The sequence below is a fragment of the Muscardinus avellanarius genome (assembly GCF_963383645.1).
Source record: "Muscardinus avellanarius genome assembly, chromosome: X".
Taxonomy (NCBI): Eukaryota; Metazoa; Chordata; class Mammalia; order Rodentia; family Gliridae; genus Muscardinus; species Muscardinus avellanarius.
The window spans coordinates 49,458,517-49,482,447 of NC_137792.1; the positions used below are offsets into that span (position 1 = coordinate 49,458,517).

Here is a 23,931-nt window from a genome sequence, read left to right on the forward strand (position 1 = left end):
GCATCAAAGATACTAGAGTCTGATTTTTGTTTTTGTTTTTTTGCATACTGGGGATGGAACCCAGGGTCATTCTACTCCCAAGCTATACCCTCAGCCCTATTTTTTATTCCTTATTTTGAAACAGGGTCTCCCTGAGTTGCAAAGGGCCTCACTAAGTAGCTGAGGCTGGCTGTGAAACGCGATCTTGTTTCAGTCTCTCAAATGCTGGGATTACAAGTGTGTCCCACCACGCCCAGGTGATACTGGAGATTTTTTAAACAAAATAAAGTTCAACTAGAAAAAAGTATGCATATGTAACTCATTTCTAAAAACCAAATGACCTAGAACTAGAACTTGTTGCATTAGGTATCAACATATATCATAAAGTTATATCTCTTTAAACAGCATGGTGCAGGAATATGCAAATAAATCAATTAAACAGTCAGGAATATGACCCAGCTATACCACTCGTCAGCATCTTCCCAAAAGAATTAAAGTTATAATTCTATAATTTCATATATACCCAGGCTTATATCTCAAACTCAAAAATCCTAAAGTAGAAGTATTAGATAGACACTTCTTTGTGTGTTGTGTGTGTGTGTGATACTGGGGGTGGAACCCAGGGGCTTTTCTATCTCCAGGCTATCCTCCCAGACCTGTTTTATACTTTATTTGGTAACAGGGTCTCACTAAGTTGCTGAGAGCCTCACTAAGTAGCTGAGGCTGGTTTTGAGCCTGTGTGATCCTCCTGCTTCAGCCTCCCAAACACTGGGATTACAAGCGTGTGCCACCACGCCCAGCCTATTAGGCACTTCTAACCTTGGCACATGAGAAACAGGAGCAAACAAAGGGCCCCAATTCCCTTATTCTGAAGAAGGTAAGATTCAGAAGAACTATGACCAAATTTCCTGTTTTGAAACTGAAAATTAGGCCTTTTTTCTTGGTGGAACTGGCAATTAAACCCAGGGTATTCTACCACTGAGCAACATACCCAAACTTTAAAAAAAATATTGAGATGGGGACTCACTAAGGTTCCCAGCATAACCTCAAACTTTCCAGCCTCCTGAATCACTGGAGAATATAGGTAGGTACCAACGTGTCCAATGAAAATTACAGTTCTTTAAAGGATCTTTCAAGTCACTTCAAGCCATACTATCCTGTCATTCTGGAATTCCATGGGTGCTCAATGTTAACCTCCTGCCAGGGATACAAGCAAATTCTTTGTCACCTATTTGGATACTTTTTATTGTACCCTAAGTACTGTTATATTACAAACCAGGCCAGCAGAATTTTCATCTGCAGAGAATGATTTATGGATAAACACTCTGCTCAGGTATGACACAGCAAGGGTCCACATGGAATAAGGTTCTTGCCTGCTGGAAGTCTCCTCAGTCTACAGACATTATTATCAGACACAATGGAAGCAGCTCAGCAAGAACATCATTTCCTTCTCTGTGGTGGCAAAGAATAGGACCCACTTGTCAAGACCACAGAACTGGGCTTCTTTCTCTTCCTAGCATTTAACAGAGAACAATACCTAATCCAAATATAGCCAGACTTTCCAATGCATCATGCCACTGGAGTTGTTAATAACAATAAAGTCTGCCAGTGGTCTTCTAAGAAAATCAAAGCATTTGACACATTGCCTGTTGTGATTCTAGAGGAAATCCCACTAGGTCAAAAGCTCTTCATGTTCCCGTCCTCTCCACCCTTGGCAGTAAAAGGGCAGTTTGAAGGAGAAAAGAATGAATCTCACAGCATACAAAAATGCTTTTTTTCCTCTATTAAAATTCAAAAAGTTGAAGACCAGGGTGACTGAATAATTACCCAAGGTCACATGGATAAATTCAAACTGACAGCTTCACCAAAGGCAATATTACAAAATCAAGTAATCCATATTTTCCCAATGAAGGGAAGATACCCGCTGTGGGAGAGTCAGATGGACAACTGAAATAAGACAAAGGTAGCTCACGTATATTTTGCTGCCCTGAGGAATCTCTCCTCACATTGATTTTCCATGTGTTGGGAAAGTAGGTTAGGGAGAATATTCCATTTTATAAAAAAAGAATCTGGTCAAATTTCCCAAAGAATTTGGACTTGATCATGAAGGCAACAAGAAACCATCTGTGGCTCTTGATATAAGTAGGGTGGTGAAAGCAGTGCTTCTAAATTATTAATATTACTGTGATTCACAGGGTGAAATGGAGAAGGCAAGATTCAGAATCACCGAATTTATATACAATCACGAAGCACACACCTACAGATCTTGAATCTAAGTAATCACTGTATATCCTCATAGAGCCTAAAACTATGAGGGGCAGATATGGTCTGCTAGCCAGAGCTGAGATTTATACTCATATGATTCGGCTTCAAGTGCTGACATTAATTAGCACTTCCTAGTTTTATCATCCTAAGCAAACAAAACACTAAACCTTTTGAGTCTCAGCCTCCTCTATGTACAATAGAGGACAAACTCTAATTCCCCTGCCTCATAAAATTGTCGTGAGGAGTACTATGTAAATGATGAAGGACTAAACAATTGACAGTTGTTTCTCCATTTCTCTCCTATGCACAGAAAAAAGTGGCAACACCAAATAAAATGTCTTGGCTTCAACCAAGACATAAATTGCCTGATTATAGATCATCTGTAAGGTTCATCATTATCTCTGGGATAAGATAAAAATGGGATTTGGTTGATAATTTTTAAAAACTGATCCATATAACTGAGTTTTTCTGAGACAGACAAATGACTTGAGCTTGTTCTTGCCTTAATTTTTTCATCTCCAAGATCAAAAGACAATATCCTCTGGGTTCATGCTTCTCAAACTGGGGCCCTCTTGCCACAAAACCCTTGCCTCTAACTCCATGTTTAGCACCTGATTTGAGAAGAAAAGAATTTTGTTTGTACATTCCCAAGCAAAATCAGCCGATTCTCATTCTTCTATGGCAACCAACCTTATTTAATGTTTTTTTTCTTTTTTGTAAAAATAGAGAATTTTTTATTAGCTTGCAGTTGAACATTTTGTAACCTTTATGTTATGGAACATGCAATTTTAACATTGCAAAAATAGACTCATTTCAAATTGTGGTGTTTACATACAATGAAATACTACACAGCAATAGGAAGGAATTATTTATAACTACCTATAACAAATTAGATCTCCAAGAAAAAAATAAGAATACATATTGGTTTGATTCAATTTATATAAAGTTAAAAAATATAACTAATCTGAAGTTGGACGTAGTGGCACATGCTTTTAATCCTAGCATTCAGGAGGCGGAGACTGAAGGATCTTGGTTCACCAGCAGCCTCAGCTACTTAGCGAGGTCCTTCGCAACTCAGTATGACCCTGTTTCAAAAATAAAAAAGACTAAAAAAAATACGGCTGGGTTGTATAGCTCAGAGGTACAATGCCCCTGGGTTTCATACCCGGTACCACACACACATACACACACACACACACACACACACACACACACACACACACACAATAGATAGATAGATAGTATATATACATAATATATATATATATTATATTGTTAGAATAAAGGATGCTGGTTATATTTGGGACAGTTGTGTTGGAGGAGGATAACAGGGGCATTCCTAGGATGCTGGTAATGTTATATTTCTTTATATGACTGTTGGTTACATAGCTGTGTTCAATTTATAAAAATGTACCAACATGTACCCTTTGTTATCTTTGTGTACACTTTTCTGCATATACACTATATTTCAACAAAATATTTTTAAAGACATTTTAATTTAACTACCAGGTCCCCAGATCTCCAGGAACTACAAATTCAAGCTCTTTGACAATTACTGGTACTGAGATAAAAAGGAAAGCAATGGCCCAGGTGAACCCTGCCGTATGAGAGCAAAACAAGTAACACCTCCCAAAATCTAAAGACCAATGAACTCTAAAGTAAGGATAAAACTTAATGTAATTCACCTTACTTATTAAAATGCCAGAACCATAGACCTCCCACTCTTGGAAAAAGCCAAGTCATTTCCCTTAATACTAGAACATAAATGTCCTAATTTGAAGGCCTCTCTTCTTTCCACTGTACCATTTAAGTTCCAGAATTTTGCCTGTACAACATATTTCAAAGTCAATCCTGGTGACTGAAGAAAGGAAATCGCCTTTATGCTCTTCACAAAACTGGAGAAAAAGCTCTCTGTCTATGGGAATTGTGAGGATCCAGTCAAAAAGAAAAATGTAAATAGATTTGTTTATCCACCTCCTCATTCCACCCCAACCAAAAAATATATCAAAACCTGAAATGATTAAGTGATTAAGATACGTGCTATAATTAACAATTTCATGCTAATTGGATCCTGGGATTCCAGAACTCTACACAGATGTAAAATATTGAAAAACTGGTCTTGTGTACTCAGTTCTAGTTCCAAGACCCTGTGTGGACAAGAGTTCATATTTAAGCTGTGTGTTTTGTTCTTAAAAAGACACAACCCAGTTCCTCACACTCCTTACCTCCCCATGTCCTCCTGTATACCCATATGCAGCCCCACAGCCTCCTAAACATTACAGCTTTCTTCCCACCACTGGACTTGTATTCAAATAACCAAAAAGGAACTATAGGACCATTTTGAAATTCAAAATGAGACCTTAAGTTGAAACAAACACCCACAGATTGTCAAAAATGGCCAGCTCAACAAAAACCTAGAGACAATCAACTGAAAACCTATGGTCCTTGTATAAAAATGAGTTATTGCTTTTCTTTGTCTCCAGCGAATCAGAGTGGAGAGATCATTGTAAAGTTTTATTTATTATGTTAAGCTAGGTTATAAAAGAAATATAAAAATGTCTTTTGTACACAAATGTGTGGATGATTTCAAAATATCACGTGCTCTCTCCACCATTTGACTCACTATTTGAATCACATTTTAAAGAATTCAAAAGATAACATCATTACATTGAACTGAAACCTCTAGGTTTAAAACAGCAGAAGCAAATAATTCAGTCATATTTGTTTTATAACACTTTTTGTTTATTTATTTATTTATTTTGGTGGTACTGGGGTTCCTGGAAGCCCTTCTACCTCCGGGCTACACTCCCAGACCTATTTTATATTTTTGGAAACAGGGTCTCTTAAGCCAGCGCGGCTGGCTTCGAACCTGCGCGATCCTCCTGTCTCGGCCTCCCAAGTGCGGGGATTACAAGCGTGCGCCACCACGCCCGGCCTTATAACACTTTTTGACTAGGACAATTGGGACCATTTTTCAGTTGTGTGCCATTCCAGCTTGAAACATGTTGCTTTCATCATGTTTTGCCTATGAGTGGAACAAAGGGAAAAGGGATATCTTCCAATTATCAAAATAAAAGGGGGAATAAGTTTAAAAGGAGGCAAATGGGGAAAATAGATAAGAGAAGCTGTGGCTCTGAACTCAAAAACTCCATAAGTACATCTTCCCTATCATAGTTCTTGGATCTCACGCCAGGTTCTGGGAAGCCTTTGTTCCACCTAGACTGTGATCCTTGTGAGGGCAATGACTCAGTCTCACAGCAGTGGCCAGAAGCAGCAGATAGCCTCTGCCCTTCTAAGAGCTACTCCCCAAGAACTCTGTGTATCAGGGGTGTTTGGAATTAGTAGAGCATCAACTGATCACCTAAAATTAAAGGATTCAAGCTCACATACCATTTACTCACCCATTACCTCTCCATTTTAAGTTTCCTATTAAAAAAAAAAAACATGCCCCCCTGAGTGAATCTCTGTCGCCTCTCTATGCCTCTTTCTCTGAGCCTTCTGCTCGCACTCTCTCTCCCCACCCGAACCCCAAGCACACATAAACAAAATGGAGTACATTCATTCTCTGAATGTGTGTCTCTGACGTCTCTTAAATCAACCTGACTCTAACTTTACTCTTGTCTTAGAAAATTTTTAAAGCCCATGTCCACTCATGACAGCTTCTTTTTTTTTTTTTTTTTTTTTTTTTTTTTTTTTTTTTTTTTTTTTTTTTTTGGTGGTAGTACTAGAACCCAGAGGCTTTCTACTTCTGGGTTATACTTCCAGACCTGTTTTGTATTTTATTTGGAAACAGGGTCTCACTAAGTTGCTGAGAGCCTCACTAAGTAGCTGAGACTGGCTTCAAAACTGTGCGGTCCTCCTGTCTCAGCCTCCCAAGCGCTGGGATTACCAGCATGTGCCACCACGCCCGGTTATGTCAGCTTCTTTCTAATATCTCATTATCACTGAGTAAGATTGCTCCCCACAGAGGGAAAGATTGACAGTTCTAGTGATTCACAACAGTTGAGAATACATGTCCTGAGCCAAAACTGCCAGTGACAAAGCAATTCCATAGCTCTCCCATGGCTTTCTATAGTCAGACTAATTGATAAAAACACTTAGCCACAGGCAGGCAGTTTTCTTGGGTACCAAGCTCTGGATATGGACCACTAATGGCAGTATTTGTCATAGGTATTCCAGCTCCTCAAGTATGACCGGGAAGGGGCAAGTGGGAAAAAAAGAATCAAGCCTAAGCTGGGTATGGTAATGCCAGTATTGGGAAGGCTGCAACAGAAAGATTTGAGGACAGGCTCAGCAATTAAGTAAGATTCTCAGTAACTCAGTGAGACTGTATCAAAATAAAAAATATGAAGATCTGGGAGTGTAACTTGGTTTCAATCCCCACTATCCCCCCTCCAAAAATAGAATCCTCTCATACTTCCAAAGGGTAGGGAGCTAAAAGCCTAGGCTCACCACCCTTAGCAACTTAGTGAGGGCCTCCTTAACTTAATGAGACTGTGTATGTATATATGTGTGTATATATATATATATATATATATATATATATATATATATATATAAAATATATTATATGAACAAAAATAGATTAATATATGCCTGACGGTGAAGCTCAGAGGTAGAATGCCCGTGGGTTCAATTCCTAATACCACAAAAAAGCCTAGGCTCTAAGACAATTAACTTAATGGGACATAGGTGGCCTAACCACATGCAGAGCATGGAGTTAGTTAATAGAACCTCTGATTTTAAACACACTGATTAAAATGCCACCTCCTCCTCTACAACATCTGAAACTGGAAAGTGATACACTTGTAGATGAGGCTTTGGAATGGGGTAATATCAGAATAATTCATATGTCATACAAGTTTTCTAAAAATTAAAAAAGACTTTTCATATTTGGAAAGCTACATAGTTCATGTCCATTATTCCACTTCCTTTTCTTTTTTTTTTTGTGTGTGTGTGGTACTTAGGATGGAACCCAGGGACTTTCTACCTCCGGGATACACTATCAGACTTATTTTTTATTATTTTATTTGGAAACAGGGTCTCACTAAGTAGCTGAGGCTGGCTTCAAACCTGTGTGATCCTCCTGTCTCGGCCTCCCAAGTACTGGGATTTCAAGCATGCGCCACCATGCCTGGCTATCATTCCATTTTCTTCGACAAGAAACTAGCTATAAGATCTATGAGGGAACAACCATATATGATATTTCTTCTTTTAACCTATTGCACATAAAGCATAGTGACTTGTATAAAAGTTCTATTCAGAAAATACCTGTTTATCAGTTAGGAATAAATTGAATCAATTTTCATCTATAATGACCTGAAGATCTTTGTCAGCTATTCCTCTGATAGAGGACTAATATCTAGAATATACAAAGTACTTAAAAGACTTAACACTAAAAAAGGGGAATAACCTAATCAAGAAATGGGCAATAGACACTTCACAAAAGAAGAAATACAAATGGCTGATAAACCTATATATAAAATGTTCAGCATCATTAGGAATCAAGGAGATGCCAATAAAAACTACACTGAGATGCCATCTAACTCAAATCAGAATGGCAATCATCAAGAAGTCAAACAACATAAATGCTGGCAAAGATGTGGTAAAATAGGAATTCTTCTACACTGCTGGTGAAATTATAAAATTAGTGCAGCTGCTATAGAGATTAGCATGGAGATTACTCAGAAAACTGGGAATGCATTTATCACATGATCCAGCTGTAGCACTTCTGGGTATCTTTCCAATGGGATTAAAATCAGAATATTTTAGAAATATATGCATATCCATGTTATAGCAGAACAATTCACAATAGCCAAATTATGAACCAATCTAGGTGTCCATCAACAGAAGAATGGTTTACAAAATTATGAACTATTACACAATGGGATTCTACACAAAAATAGAACAAAATTATGTCATTTGCATTAAAATGAATGGACCTGGAGAACATTATGTTAAGTGAGATTAGCCAGTCATAGAATGTAAGGGATTGTATGTTTTATCTCTTGTGTGGAAGCTAGGGAGTAATCAAGATACCAAAGGGACTAAAAAAGGAAAAACTCCAATGGAGCAAGGGAGGTAGTCCAGGGGAGACTAAGGGTAGGGGGAAGAAGAATCAATGAAAGAAACACTTCCATTGATGTTATATACCTATGTAAGAATACTAGTACCAATTTCAATATCATGTATGGGGAATGGAAAAGAATGGAGAGGGAGCCAAGGGAAAGCCCACCAAGTGCTGTGTGCATGGATGTCACTATCACTACTACTATGTTATGATGTGAGACTATAATGTACCAATAAAAATATAAAATAAATTTTCAAAAAACAAATATTAAGTTATTATACTCTATCACTATGACTCTCATTATTATATGCAATAATTATGCACAAATATTTTATATCACTATAAAAGAAAAATAAATAAATATAGATTTAAATAAAATTAGAGTGGTTTAGCTACTGACTTATTTATGAAACCTCCATTTATTGGCAAGAAAGAGAAATCAGGAGATCTGATTCCAACTCTGTAACTGTATGATATTGAACAATTAGCCTCCTCACTTTGAGCCACATATTTCTCCATCTATGAAAGACATCTTGGTGATTCTATACACTGAATTAGCAATTTTTATTAATAATCTAATATGTTACAGGCATTATGGGATGGCTGGTAAAAAACAATAGATTCATGCCCTCTTGTTTAGATATACAAGAGGATATACTGGATTTACTTGCTAACTCAGTAATTATTTAGCAGTTATGTATTTCCACTTCTACTCACAACGGATTAATTTCTATAGGATTTGCCCCTTTACTGTAAAAAGCTAGAAAACTAGATACAAGCTATAAAACTACTCTTACAGATATTAGGGATATTAGGTAACGGGCTATGCAGAGCAATAATCTCCAAGAGAGGAAACAAATTACATAATCCCTTAGAATGCAAAGGAGCTAGAATATACAAAACAATCTTATAAAATAAAAACAAAGTTGGAGGATTTATACTACCCAATTTCAAGAGTTGCTTGATGAAGACTGTCTGGTATTATAAATCAATGAGAAAAAATAGAGATTACAGAAATAGACCCAAAACATATGGTCAATTGATTTTCAAAAGTGATGCCATGAAAATTCATTAGAGAAAGGATAGTAATTTTCAAAACATGCTGAAATAATTGGCTACCTATAGATGAATGGATTGCAAAATTATGGGAAATACACACAATGGAATTCTATTCAGGTGTAAAGAAGAATAAAATCATGCCATTTGCAAGAAGATGGAAAGATCTGGAGAACATTATGTTAAGTGAAATCAGGTAAGCACAGGAGAAGGGACATATGTTCTCTCTAATATGCCCAAACTCGGGAGTGTTAGGGATACCAGAGGGACTCTAGATAATGGAGGGGAAATCTCAGCAAAGCTAGAATGGAAGGAAAGGAGAGGAAGAAGGCTGAAGTTGATTAATGGAAGGATAGGAGAGGAAGAAGGCTGAGGTTGATTAATGGAGGAGCTACATCCAAATATGTGTAAAAGTATAAATATAGCATGGTTAACCTGGACACTCATAGTTGGGAGCAAGGGAAGGGGAATGGGGGGGAAGGGCATCAGGCACAGCCTAAATGTATACCATTTTCAATAATGTTCCACATATAAATAAAATTTTTAAAAAGTAATCTGCAAAAAAAATAGTTGGCTACCTATAGTCAAAATAAATAAACATCAATCCTTACTTTATACCACAGCTAACAATTAACTCAAAGTAGAAAATAACAATGTAAAAGCTAAAACTATGAAACATCTAAAAGAAATTTTCCTAATTATGGGTCATCAAAAACTTCTTCATAAGCACATTTATATTTTCAAAATATACCATTACCAAAATAAAAAGGTGCAAAGTAGAAGAAAAATTATATATATATATATATATATATATATCTCAAAATAAATTATAATATAGAAAAACACTTAAAATCTCAATAAGATAGTCAACCAAATTAAAAATAGGCAATAGAAGCCGGGCATGGTGGCACACACTTGTAATCCCAGCATTCGGGAGGCTGAGACGGGAGGATCGCGATTAGTGGACAGCCTCAGCTACTTAGTGAGGCCATCCGCAATTTAGTGAGACCTGTTTCAAAAACTAAAGAATACCAGGGCGTGGTAGCACGCTTGTAATCCCCTTGCTTGGGAGGCGGAGACAGGAGGATCTCACAGGTTCAAAGCCAGCCGCGCTGGCTTAAGAGACCCTGTTTCCAAATAAAAGAGTATAAAAATAGGTCTGGGAATGTATCCTGGGAGGTAGAAGGCTTTCCAGGAACCCCAGTACCACAAAAAAAATAAAAAATAGGGCAGGGGGTGTAGCTCGGAGGTCAAATACCTCTGGGTTCCATCCCCAGACCCACACACACAAAAAAAATTTTTAATAGGCAATAGATTTAAACCGAAGATAGTGAATGGCAAATGAGCACATGAAAAAACACATTATTACACAGGCCAGGTTTGTTGGCGCACGCTTGTAATCCCTGCACTTGAGAGGCTGAGACAGGAGGATCGTACAGGTTCAAATCCAGCCTCAGCTACTATGTAAGGCTCTCAGCAACTTCGTGAGACCCTGTTTCCAAATAAAGTATAAAATAGGTCTGAGAGTAGAGCCCGGAGGTAAAACGCCTCTGGGTTCTACCCCCAGTACCACAAAAAAAAAAATTAGTCATCAGAAAAATTTAAAAGAGCACTGAACTATTACTACAAATCTACTAGAACTAGAAAATGACAAACACTGGCAACAAGCATTGGCAAGGATATAAGAGCAACTGGAACCTCCCATTCACTTGTTCATCTAATTGTAAAAAGTTGCCATATGATCAAAAAATCTCACTAATTGACATAATTCTAAAGGAAATTAAATCAGTGTGTCAAAGAAACAACAGCCATCCCATGTTTATTTATGATATCAAGGAAATGAAAACAACCAAAGTATCTACCAACCAATGAATGTATAAAGAAAAGGTGGTACATGTACACAGTAGGATATTATTCAGCCATAAAAAATGAAATTCTGAGCCGAGCATGGTGGCGCACGCTTGTAATTCCAGGCTTTGGGAGGCTGAGACAGGAGGAATGAGGTTTGTGGACAGCCTCAGCTACTTAGTGAGGCTCTTTGCAACTCAGTGAGACCCTGTTTCAAAATAAAGAAAAAAGTTAGGGCTGGGGGTGTAGCTAGGAGGTAGAATGCTCCTGGGTTCCATCCCCAGTACTGAAAAAAAAATTCTGGCCAGGCGTAGTGGCACATGCTTGTAATCCCCGTGCTTGGGAGGCTGAGATAGAAGTATTGCCCAGGTTTGAAGCCAGCCTCAGCTGGTTTAAGAGACCCCATTTCCAAATAAAATATAAAATAAGTCTGGGAGTGTAGCCCGATGTAGAAGGCCCCTGGGTTCCATCCCCAGTACCACCAAAAAAAAAAAAAAAAGAAGAAATTCTGTCATTTGTGATACAGATAGGACCATATATCATTATATTAAGTGAAATAAGCCAGACATTGTAACACAAGTACTGCATGATCTGATTCACATAATGAATCTAAAAAGTTGAACTCATAGATGTTGAAAGTAGAATAGTGACTACCAGGAACTGGGGAGAGCAGGGAGTTGGAAGAGTTAGAGAAAGGTTGATCAATCAGTACTAAGTTATATTTAGCTAGGAGTACAAAATTCTAGTGTGTTCTTCCACAATACTGTGACTGCAAATAACAATAATGTACTATGATTTTCAAAAATCTATAAAAATTATTTTGGATGTTTTTACCATAAAGAAATAATTAAATGAGCTGAACATGGTGGCACACGCTTGTATCCGAGCACTCAAGAGGCTGAGACAGGAGGACTGCAGTTCATACACGGCCTCAGCTACTTAGTGAGTTCCTTTGCAACTCAGTGAGATCCTGTTGAAAAATATAGAATAAAAAGCCAAACGTGGTGGCACACACTTGTAATCCCTGCACTTGGAAGGCTGGTACAGGAGGATCGTGCAGATTCAAAGCCAACCTCAACTACTGAGTGAGGCTCTCAGCAATTTAGTGAGACCCTGTTTCCAAATAAAATATAAAATAGGGCTGGGAGTATAGCCTGGAGGTAGAAAGATCCTGGGTTCCACCACCAGTACCACAAAAAAAATAAAGAAAATAAAGAAAAAATATGGGGCAGGGGTGTAGCTTGAAGGTAGAATGCCCCTGGGTTCCAATCTCAGTACAACAACAACAACAACAACAACATAATAATAATAATAATAATAATAATAATAATAATAAACTGAGTAGATTTAATCTATTTTAAACAATGTACACGTGTATCACAATATTTCAATGCATACCACAAATGTATATAATTTTAATTTAGCAACTGAAAATAAATTTAAGGCAGGCATGGTAGTACATGCTTGTAATGCTAGCATTTGGGAGGCTGAGACAAAAGGATCACAGTTCTCGGACAGCCTCAGCTACTAGTGAGGCCCTTTGCAACTCAGTGAGACCCTGTTTCAAAATAAATAAATAAACATAGGACAGGAGATATAGCTAAGAGGTAGAATGACCCTGGGTTCTACCCCCAGTACCACAAAAATAAATAAATAAATAAATAAATAAATAAATGATTTAAGTTTAAAATTCAGAAGAGCAGCTTGGCTCCTCATATTTTGAAGTGCTGCCATTGTTTAAAATTATGACAACAGAATGTAACATGCTCAAAACAAAATGTCCTTAGTCAAACCGGAAACTGTTTATTTTTATAATATTATAAAATGATGTTAGGCAAACATAACCCACTGACTACGTCATTTGACTTTTTTTTACATTGGTCACTAAAATATGTAATGAAGTACTTAAACATTAAAATAAAATTTTTGTAGCCTGGTGTGGTGGCGCACACTTGTGATCCCAGCATTTGGGAGGCTGAAACAGGAGAAATACAGGTTCATGGCCAGCCTCAGCTACTTAGTGAGGCCCTTTGCAACTCAGTGAGACCCTGTTTCAAAATAAAGAATAAAAAGTAGGGCTAGGGGTGTATCTCAGAGGTAGAATCCCCCTGGGTTCCATCCCCAGTACTGCAATAAATAAATTATATAAATAAATAAATTGTACAACCACTTTGAAAAACTTTGATAGTATTTCCATCCTCATTTATCAACACAAAGATCTATAGGGAATTATAAACAATAAATTTAGTCTCAGAACTGAGAACAACCGAGATGCTCATCAACAGAATATTGAATAAACAAAGTGTGGAATATTCATAGTTTACAACACTACTCAGCAATAAAAAACAAATAGAAATTGTATGCAACAATAAGTATGAGTCTCAAAAAACTGCTGAGTTAAGAGGCAGACACAAAAATGCACATAATATATTGTTTCATTTATATGAAACTCTATGACAAGCAAAACTAAGCTGCTATAGAAGCTGAAAGCTGATGAGTGGATGGTTGCCTAGCACTGGGGGTGATGGAGAGAACTGATTATAAAAAGATAGAAATGAACTTTCTGGGATAGGTAAATTTTTTATTTCTTGATATTGCTGTGTGCCATAAACATTTGTCAAAAATATATCAAACTGTGTGTTGAAAATGGGTGTGTCTCACTGAATGCACATTTTATTTCAGGTAAAACTGAGTTTAAAAAGTAAAAAAAAGCCGGGCATGGTGGTGCACGCTTGTAATACCCACGCTTGAGAGGAGGAGACAGGAGGATCGCACAGGTTCAAAAGCCAGCCTCTCTGGCTTAAGAGACCCTGTTTCCAAATAAAATAGCCTGGGAGTGTAGCCTGGAGGTAGAAGGGTTCCATCCCCAGTACCACCAAAAAAAAAAAAAAGGAAAATAAAAACATAGTGAGCTTAGGGAACCCAATAGATAAACTCCTGTCTTCTCCTATGGTAAACTCATACTTCTGAAAAATAAAACTGAACCAAACAGGCCCATTATATTCTCACTCTTAATTTTCATCATAGCCATTTCATCATTATAGTTGTAACCTTTAGGAAGATGAGAATGAAAATAACCTCTTCTTTAACTTTGGCATGACATTTGGGAAGAGTTCCACATATTGTTTGATCCATTTCTATTAATATCTCCAACATTTTTCTACATAAATTTCCATTTTCCAGACCTGCTTAAAATATTACATCTACTTATATGACTCTACAATTTTTATTTTTACCCATCTAATAATGTAGCATACCTGATGCCAAAGAGTGACTTTAACGAATCTTTTGGTCTACAACATATGCTCAATCTGAATATAAAATCTTAGCTTGATAAATAATCCCTGACTATATCCCAATTGTTATACTTTAGATCTGGAATGTCCCTCAAAGACTCATATGTTGAAGGTTTAGTCCCTACCTGGGAGAGCTATTGAGACACTATGGAAACTTTAGGAAATAGGGTCTAGTTGGAGAAGATAGGTAACTGGGGGTTGGGTGCTTGAAGGGTATTCTTTGTCTCTGTCCCTTCCTCCCTTCTTTTTCCTGAATACCATGAGGCAGCAACTCCCTGTGCCACACACTCCTACCACCATTGATATTGCCTTGCCTCAGGCTCAAAACAATAAAGATAACCAACCTCAGATTAAAAATGTGTATCAAAAATATCTTTCCTCCTCTAAGTGGATTTTTTTGGGTACTTGGTTGTAGCAACAAAAAGGTAACATACAATTCTTAGTCATTCTCAGCTTTGCCAGGGAAATGTTTACTATGCCAGATTTAATACATTGTCTACAACATAACTTTTATTGAAAGACTATATAAATGCTCCATTTAAATAATATCTATATAAGTACATATGTGCACACTCAGAAGCTAGTCCAAAAGCAGTATTTAATAGTACCTATGAGTTGAGTATGGTTTATTTTCACTGAAGCTGGCCATGGGACTAGATTTTATGAAAATAGTTGAAACTGTGTTGTAATAAATGAAATTGTTTGAAACTGTCTCCACTTATGGACTATGGATAAGTCAAATTCTAATCCAAAATGAGTAATATTTTCTTATTAAAGCATTAGAAACTCAGGGGTATCAAAGAGAATGTAAATAAGGGAATACTAAAAGATCCAGCTAAGCAAAAGTGAGATAGAGTAGAACTCAGTGCTTCAAAGCAGCAGGGTAATTCAAAGGTGATCTCTAATAAAACTCTCCCATTTAACAATGAGAATGAGACCCAGGAAGGGAAACAGACTCTCCCATGTTACACAGTGAGTCCATGGCAAAGCTGGGTCCAGAATCATGTCATATGCTCCCAAGACAGTGCCGTTTGTACCACAGTGCAGCCTGGATGGGAGAAGAATGGAAGTTTTTGCAAGGAAAATGAGGAAGAATGAAGGAAACTGATATGTATTGGAGATTAGCTAGGAAGAGAATGAGAAAAAATCTGGCTAGGTAGTTGTAGGTCACAATACCTTGACCCCCTTTCGCAAACAGTCTCTGAACATCGACAAATGTCCCTGTGTACTTCCTTGTCAGTGTCTTTCCCACAGTTATGAAAGAACACAGGAAAAACCTAAGGAAACCTATCTGGAGAAGCAAAGCTAAAGTGGGTAGGATCTGAAAATAGACTTAACATCCATAAATTTCCTCCATATCCGGAGGTGGCAGCCAAACTGGGGCCAAGTTTAGGCCTGTCTGTGGCCAGTGGCAGCCCTGAGGTTGGAATTAGCCAAGGAAATAACAAAGGACCACAAGCGTGCCTCCCAAAGATAAGAATCTTCTCCATCTTGCTCACTCCATCTGTCCACTGCTGTAGCATCAAGTCTCATTCACCTGCAAAAGGCTTTCACTGCTAATTATTGCAGGTGGGGAGATAGGATCCAATTGAGTTTCAAGCTTGACCTCACTTCACTAGAAGAAAGAAAAGCAAGGTGGAGGAGGGTTGTCCCATGGCTAGGAAGACATGATTCCAACAATGAAATCTAGTGGTTAAGAACATACTAGAGCTGGATTGCTTCAATTTATATTATGTCTCTACTACTTAGAAGCTGCTTGTCTTGGGAAAGTCACTTAATCCCTTCATGTGTCAGTTCCCTGATGATAATAATAACTCCCATATAGAATGATGAGGATGAAATAAGTTAATAATATAAAGTCTGCTGGGAGTGGTGGCACACGCTTATAATCCCCGCGCTTGGGAGGCTGAGACAGGAGGATAGCGCAGGTTCAAAGCCAGCCTAAGCTGGCTTGAGACCCTGTTTCCAAATAAAATATAAAATAGGTCTGGGAGTGTAGCCTGGAAGTAGAAGGGTTCCATCCCCAGTACCACCAAAAATAATAATAATAACAATATAAAGTGTGCTCATCGTATTGTAGATACTTAATAAATGCTAAACTCTTTCCATATTCATATCTAGGACATTATGGGGAGACTAAAGCCAATTAGCTTCTGCATGTCCACAGTTGAAATTTATATTTTAGATTAGCAGGTGGTAGCCACAAGAAGACAAAATCCAAATTGAATGTAGGGAAGAAGTTTCTAATAGGGCTTTCCTGCAATGGTGCAAACTGTCTCCTAAGCCAGTGATGTAAAATCAGAAACTAGACAACCACTTGGCAAGAAGGTATTGGAGAAATAAAATAACAGGATAAGTTTTTGTTTGTTTGCTTTTTTGCAGAACTGGGGATTGAATCCAGGGGCATTCTACCTCTGAGCTACACCCTCAGACCTATTTTTTATTCTTTTTTTTAAAGGGTCTCACTATGTTGCCAAAGGTCTAAGTAGCTCAGGCTGGCCATGAACTTGCGATCCTCCTGTCTCCACCTCCCAAGTACTGGGATTACAAGTCTGAACCACCACGTCCGGCTCAGGATTAAGTTTAAAATGCTCTTCAGTGTCTCTTGCATCTAGCTAATAAGAGTCTATTCCATTAGGCTTACATGGAACCCCACTAAAAATAGGACAGGATTCCTCAAAAAAGTAAGGAAATAAGGTCTCCACTGTAGTGAGCTATACTTACTAGTGCTGATAGAACCAAGAAATTTCTCCCCTGTTTAAGCACTTAAGAAATCTTGAAAATAAAATCAAGCACATTCTCCCTCTCCTCTCCTCTCTTGATAATCTTAGGGAGAGTACAGTTTAAAAACAATTTCAGACTGGACCTGAAGGACACACAGAGCACTAATGGGAACTGTAGACATTACTGTCTGCTAGAAAATTCTTTAAAACAAAAGTAAATATTCCTCTTTGACAGATCAGTTCTAATCATACCAAGTACCAGGTATGTGCTGCAAGCCATATTTTCAAAGATTCCATTACTTGCTGTGTGACCTTCGACCTTCCCCTCTCTAGGCCTCTAGTTTCATGATTACAATTCAAGGAGTTAAGACTAGCAGTCTTTGAAGTGGAATGACAAATAAAATTTACCATTGAAACTGGGACACTATTAACAATCATGCTGTGAACAGTCTGAGAAAACTGGAATGTATGGTTACCCTCAGGGTCACCTTGTAGCTCTGACTATAGGTGGATATATGAGTCTAATGATGGGACAAGGAATACAAAGTATTTAATCTCAATATTCCAGAAGAAATGGTTGGCTCCTAGGTGGCAACAAGAATATTGATGGTGCCAAGCAAATAAGTTGTAACCTTACTGTTTGAAGGGGATATGCTCACTAATATATTATCCACTTAGAAAAAAGGAAAGGCAGAATTAACATCATAAGGTTTCCTGTGCTGGGCGTGGTGGCCCATGCTTGTAATCCCAGCATTTGGGAGGCTGAGACAGGAGGATCATAGTTAGCAGCCAGCCTCAGTTACTTAGTGAGGCCCTTTGCAACTCAGTGAAGTCGTTTCAAAATAAAGAATAAAAAATAGGGCTGGAGGTATAGTTTGGAGGTAGAATTCCCCTAGGTTCCATCCCCAGTAGTGCAAAAATAAATAAATAATAAATAAATAAATAATAAATAAATAAATAAATAAATAAATAAGGTTTCCTGCCCCTTAGATAGTCCAACTTCCTTCAGAATGATGTTGGGGACTTATAGAGCCTCAGAAATGGGAAAGCCCTTGTGATCATATAGTCCAATTGTTTTCATTCATTTTCTTTCTCATCTTAGCAGTTATACCATTTCAAATAAACTTCTACTCAAAATTTAATAAATAAAATAAATAAGAGCAAGTCTAATTCAGGTCAAAGACACAAGAAATACAGATAAGTCCTAACTCACTTGGCCTCCCCTATCTTCCAGTCTCTGAAATAATAAAGCTCAGCAGCACACAATTTAGCATTTTAACCTGATAATAAAACCACCCAGCTTAATCTGAGGTGTTGGTTGTGCATCCAAGATGTAGAGTGTTACTGTGTGCCTCCGGCCAGCTGTTTTCTCCAATTTATAGAAAAACAAAAAAGGAGAATAGCAGAAAAGCTATTAGAAATTGAGGGGCCAGGCGTGGTGGCACACGCTTGTAATCCCCACACTTGGGAGGCAGAGACAGGAGGATCGCGCAGGTTCGAAGCCAGCCACGCTGGTTTAAGAGACCCTGTTTTCAAATAAAAAATATAAAATAGGTCTGGGAGTGTGGCCCGAAGGTAGAAGGGTTTCCAGGAACCCCAGTACCACCAAAAAAAAAAAAAGAAACTGAGGGAACTTCTATAAAGTTGAGGAAAGACTTCAAAATAAAAATCCTAAGGCCACCAAAACAAGGAAAATGTAATGAATTCTGAATATCCATGACATTTTGATCACCAAACCTCTGCCCCCACTTTGCCCTTCCTGAAGAGATTCAATGTTATTTCCTTTTTTAACCTTGAGAGAAAGGCAGGAAGTCCAAAACTTAATTTCAGCTGAATTTTGAAGATTATGGCTTTCCCCTCTTATGGTACAAAGTACATTGAGTTCCTTAGAGAAAATGTCTAGATTTTTCAAATCAATAAACTTTGATATTTCAATTGGCTATCTATATTTGAAACACTATAAATCAGATGATTCAGCCTACTACCATGAAGATAACACATACCTTTTTAGAAACAGCTAACTTGCATCTTGTCCTTTTGAATTGGCAGAGGGTCAGGTACCTGAGAATATACTTTCCCTGTAGACACCACAAGTTTTTGCTCCACAAATCATTCTGAATGAGTTCCAGAGAGCTTTACTTAGCAACTTCTATTCTGCCTTTGATCCTTAGTGAACTCAAACTCTGCAATAGATACTTCCTAGAATCACAAAATCCTTGTCTAACAGATAATAAATGTACTTGAGATACTATAGCTCTTCTCCCAGATCTTTTCCTCCAATTGCTTCCAGCTTTACTCTTCCCCATCATTATTAAAAAGCCTAAAATAGACTGACAACTTTATCAGATAATAAGAACCCTTTTTTATTTTTTATTGAATATGGCCTATTGCCCTCTAAACTTAAGTGAGCCATAAATAGAGTTATGTCAAGAGAAGAATGATTGAGGTGGATAAATGATTCAGAGTCATGTTATGTGAGAAGAATTGAAGAGCCTGGGATAGTTTAGCATAGTAAGATGTCTTTAAATATCCCCAGAATTATCACAGGGAGGAGGTAGGAACTTTATGCTTTGTAAAATTTATATTTCTATCTGAACACTCCCAATGGCTCCTAAGCAAGCCTATTTTATTCAGAGTAGCCAAAATGGTCAGAATATTCTTGTGTGCTATAAGGCCCTTTAAATATTTACAGTTTTCATATTTCCTTCACAATCCATCTCCTTGAGACTTTTTTAGCTAAATGTACCCAGATTCTTTGATTCTTACAAGACAAAGTTTTAAGAACCCTCACCATCCTGTTTAATCGCATCTGAAAACACTATAGTCTGTCAGTGTCACTCAGAAAATATGATACTCAAAGTCATGCCACTGCACAGCAATTCTGACCAGTAAAGAAGAGAGTTGAGCTAATGCCTTTCTTGGTCCAGACACTATTCAGTTAAGATTAACTCAAATCAGCCAGGCGTGGTGGGGCATGCTTGTTATCCTCGCGCTTGGGAGGCGGAGACAGGAGGATTGTGCAGGTTCGAAGCTAGCCGCGCTGGCTTAAGAGACCCTGTTTCCGAATAAAAAGTATAAAATAGGTCTGGGAGTGTAGCCCGGAGGTAGAAGGGCTTCCAGGAACCCCAGTACCACCAAATAAAAAAAAAGATTAACTCAAATCAAAATATATGTTACCTGAGTCAGGCGTGGTGACACACATTTGTAATCCCAGCATTCAGGAGGCTGTGACAGGAGGCTAGCAGTTCATGGACAGCCTCAGTTACTTAGTGAAGCCCTTTACAACTCAGTGAGACTCTGTTTCAAAATAAAGAATAAAAAATAGGTCTGGGTATATAGCTCAGAGGTAGAATGTCTCTGGGTTCTATTCCCAGTACTGCAAAATGTATATGTGTGTATATATATTTATATATATAAATATATATGTTACCTGCCTACAAACTCAATATAATACACCAATATAACTTCAATTTTCAAAACAAAAAAAGTTTTGTGGGTCTGAGGATGGAGCCCAGAGGCATTCTTCTTCTGAGCAATACCCCCTGCCCTATTTTTTATTCCTTATTTGAAACAGGGTCTCACTGTAGCCAAGGGCCTCACTAAGCATCTGAGGCTGTCCATGAACCACCATCCTCCGATCCTCCCATCTTAGCCTCCCAAATGTTGGGATTACAAGTGTGTGCCACCACGCACAGCTTCAAGTACAGCATTTGGGAGGCTGAGACAGGAGGATCACATAGGTTGGAAGCCAGCCTCAGCTACTTAGTGAGGCTCTCGGCAACTTAGTGAGACCTTGTTTCCAAATAAAGTATAAAATAGGTCTGGGAGTATAGCCCGGAGGTAGGAAAACCACTGGGTTCCACCCCCAGTACCACAAATATATATATATATATATATATATATATATATATATATATATAGTGTCTTTTGTAGAGGTACCTGAAGAGCTTGCATTTGTGCTTGTTAAAATTCATGTTGCCCCTTTGTAACCTAATAATGTAATTGACTAGATTTTTATTTTTATCTGAATATGTGTTTATTGTACCGTTAATATAATTTTCCTGCTCCAGTGAGTAAGGATAACAGCAAGATATATTTTCCTCCTCTAGACTTTGTCCTCCAAGCCCTCTTCCTATGCCCACTGTATCCTCTCATCTGCAGTTCTGAAGTCATTTTAAATATTTACAAATTCTCCCAAAATCTCCAGATTTCTTCATTCTTACCACAGGGACAGAAAAACAGATTCTTCAATATCTTCAGAAGCCCAAGTATTCTATTTCTCCAGAATTTCTTTGGTTCCAGTCCAAAAGTTGTATCACAAAAGGAAATTGAGCAAGTTCTATCTTCAGTAAACCAACATAAGCTCTAATGATAATTGATTTTTTAAAAGCTTCTAAAATCAGCATGTAAATAATTAATTCTATAGATTATAACCAATATCAACATCAAGAGCATAGGTTCTTAAATTATTTCTTTTTTAAAGATAGTATTTCAATTGTCCTCTCTATATGTAACCTTTCTGTAAGTCCTAGGGACTGTTTTCAGGGGTGCAGTTGTCTCTATGGCTTTTTATTCAGTGCCTGTGGAAGTCATTATTTTAGCTGGGAGATATGCATCAAGTGTTCTCTTTCCATCTCTAATATATTGCAAATTTCACCTCTTCCCTGACCTCGATAACTTTCAGCTGTAATTTTCTTCAGGACGGGGCTTAAAGGTCTGTCTAGCAGGCCAAGGGTTAGAGAATAGTCTTTCTTTCTCCCTCCTGCGTTACTGTTCTCTGGGAGAGCCTCTGAGTTGGAGTGCCAGAATGACAGGCAGCTGTGAGGCACCTGGTAATCTTCGTCTTTTTGACAATGAGGATGGAAGGCAAATAAGCATATGTACCTTTGTTTTACCAATTAAAATCCGAGGCTCAGAGAAGGACACACAGAGAAGGACACCCATACTCTTCCCATTCTACTAGAGATCTCAAGAAAGTTTTGTTGTATAAATAAAACATAATGTATTAACACTTCCTGCTATGTTAAAATGAATGATTTCAATGAATCTTTAGATATTTAAAGAGTGAAATAACTTGATCAAGGACATAAAGTGATAAGTCCAGATTCTAGCCCCGGCTCTAAGTTTTAGGTTCAACAAAGTCAAGAAAGGGTGGGGGAAGCTATTTTGCTGAAGGATAATGTAGGTGGCAACTAAAATAAGCTATCTAGATTTTCCAGTTGCATTTTCTACCCACTGACTTGTCTGCTCCACTGACTTGACTATGGTAACTGGCTAGCGGCCTGTGGATGTAAAGCTTGGATCTGAAGTTTTTCTAAATGTTTTATTACCTGGAGAGCTAGTCTAAAGGCAGAAGAGCAAACCACATGCAACCATCAGCAAAGGCAGAAAAAGATGGAATGTTACAGCTCTGCTAGTATCTTCAAGCATTTGGCCCTGGGGGAAAACATTAAGGATCCTCAAGGGTCTCCATGGCTCAGAAGGCATTCACTACCTGAAGCAGCAGATGCTACCAACCAGAAGGTAGATTCAATTGTCTCTTCCTTACAAAGGATAGTAACTGATTCAAAGAAAATCCCTTGGGTTTGATTGGGACTTTCTTTTTCTTCATTTGGTTTTCTACTATTTTTATTTTGTATAATTTAAACATTTTAGGGGCAGAATATTCTCCACAATTGAAAACAGCAACACATTTGAAATAACTATATACAGAAAAGTTATGAAATTGAATCCTGACAATTCACTCTTTTTTTTTCTTTTTTTCCTGGTCACATTTTCCAAAAGTCAGAGAAAGCTTGCACATGTGTTTTTCTTTTCCCCTTTAACTCTTTAGTTCCTCAAAATCTACAGATTTAATTTTAGGTATATATCTTGTGCTCTGCCTAGAGGCTCTGTGAATACATCAGTCTTGGCTGTGAAGTTACAACCAGAGGACAGAGGTGAAAAGAAATGCTTTATAGCTTGGAAAAATGATGATACCCACAGAGGGGGATTGTTTTCTTTCCCTATATGTCACAGCAAGTGTGTATTCCCTAGAAAGTAAGCCAGAAACAACCAAACATTGTAAATGAAAACTCTCTAGTTACAAGCCTAGCCACCCTTACTCCAGAGGCACCCAGTTGCCCACGCAGAATACTTTGCCTTCTTTCTTTCCCTGCTGACCTCGACAGCTTTCAACCATAATCTTCCATAGGGCTGTTCTCAGGTCTGCCTAGGAGGCCAAGGGTCAGAGAACAGTCCTCATCACCTTCCCAGGACCCATATTCTCTCTCTAGGGTGAGCTTCTCGGTTGACGTGCCAGGACTGCAAACAGTGCCTAGACAGCTGTAAGGTACCACATCACTTACCTGGAGTCTCAAGCAGGGTGATCAGGAAGAAGGCCAGGGCAACCATGGCGTCATGGTGCGTCGAAAGCATTCTAGGGTACAGACAGCAGAGTGGTGCTCAAGCTCCCTCGTATGTTGTCTCGCTCTTTGGTCCAATAAAAAGGCAAGGTGTGGGGATCAAGAGTTGGAGTAAGTTATCTAAACGGAGTTCTCTCACCTCTGAATTCTGTCCCTACTACTCCTCTCCTCCTCCCGCACTATTTCAGTAGGGGACTTCCTTCTTCCGCATGACCCCAGAACCCCTCCTGGGGCCTTTGAAATACCCAGCTGTTCTATGGAATGAGCAAGGACTAGGCAGTTTAGTCCAG

The 23,931-nt window shown here is 38.2% G+C and overlaps 1 protein-coding gene across 1 annotated transcript in view; it reads right to left on the bottom strand.

The window, feature by feature from the left end:
- Positions 1-23,630, bottom strand: part of LOC308278889 (vascular endothelial growth factor receptor kdr-like) — a gene marked incomplete at both ends in the record, with an annotated part of 257,546 nt that extends 233,916 nt beyond the window's left edge. Inside the window, one exon of the mRNA XM_080718883.1 lies at positions 23,585-23,630. Within this exon, the coding sequence (XP_080575009.1) occupies positions 23,585-23,630 (46 nt within the window). The remainder of the gene's footprint in view (positions 1-23,584) is intronic.
- Positions 23,631-23,931: the final 301 nt, after the last annotated feature.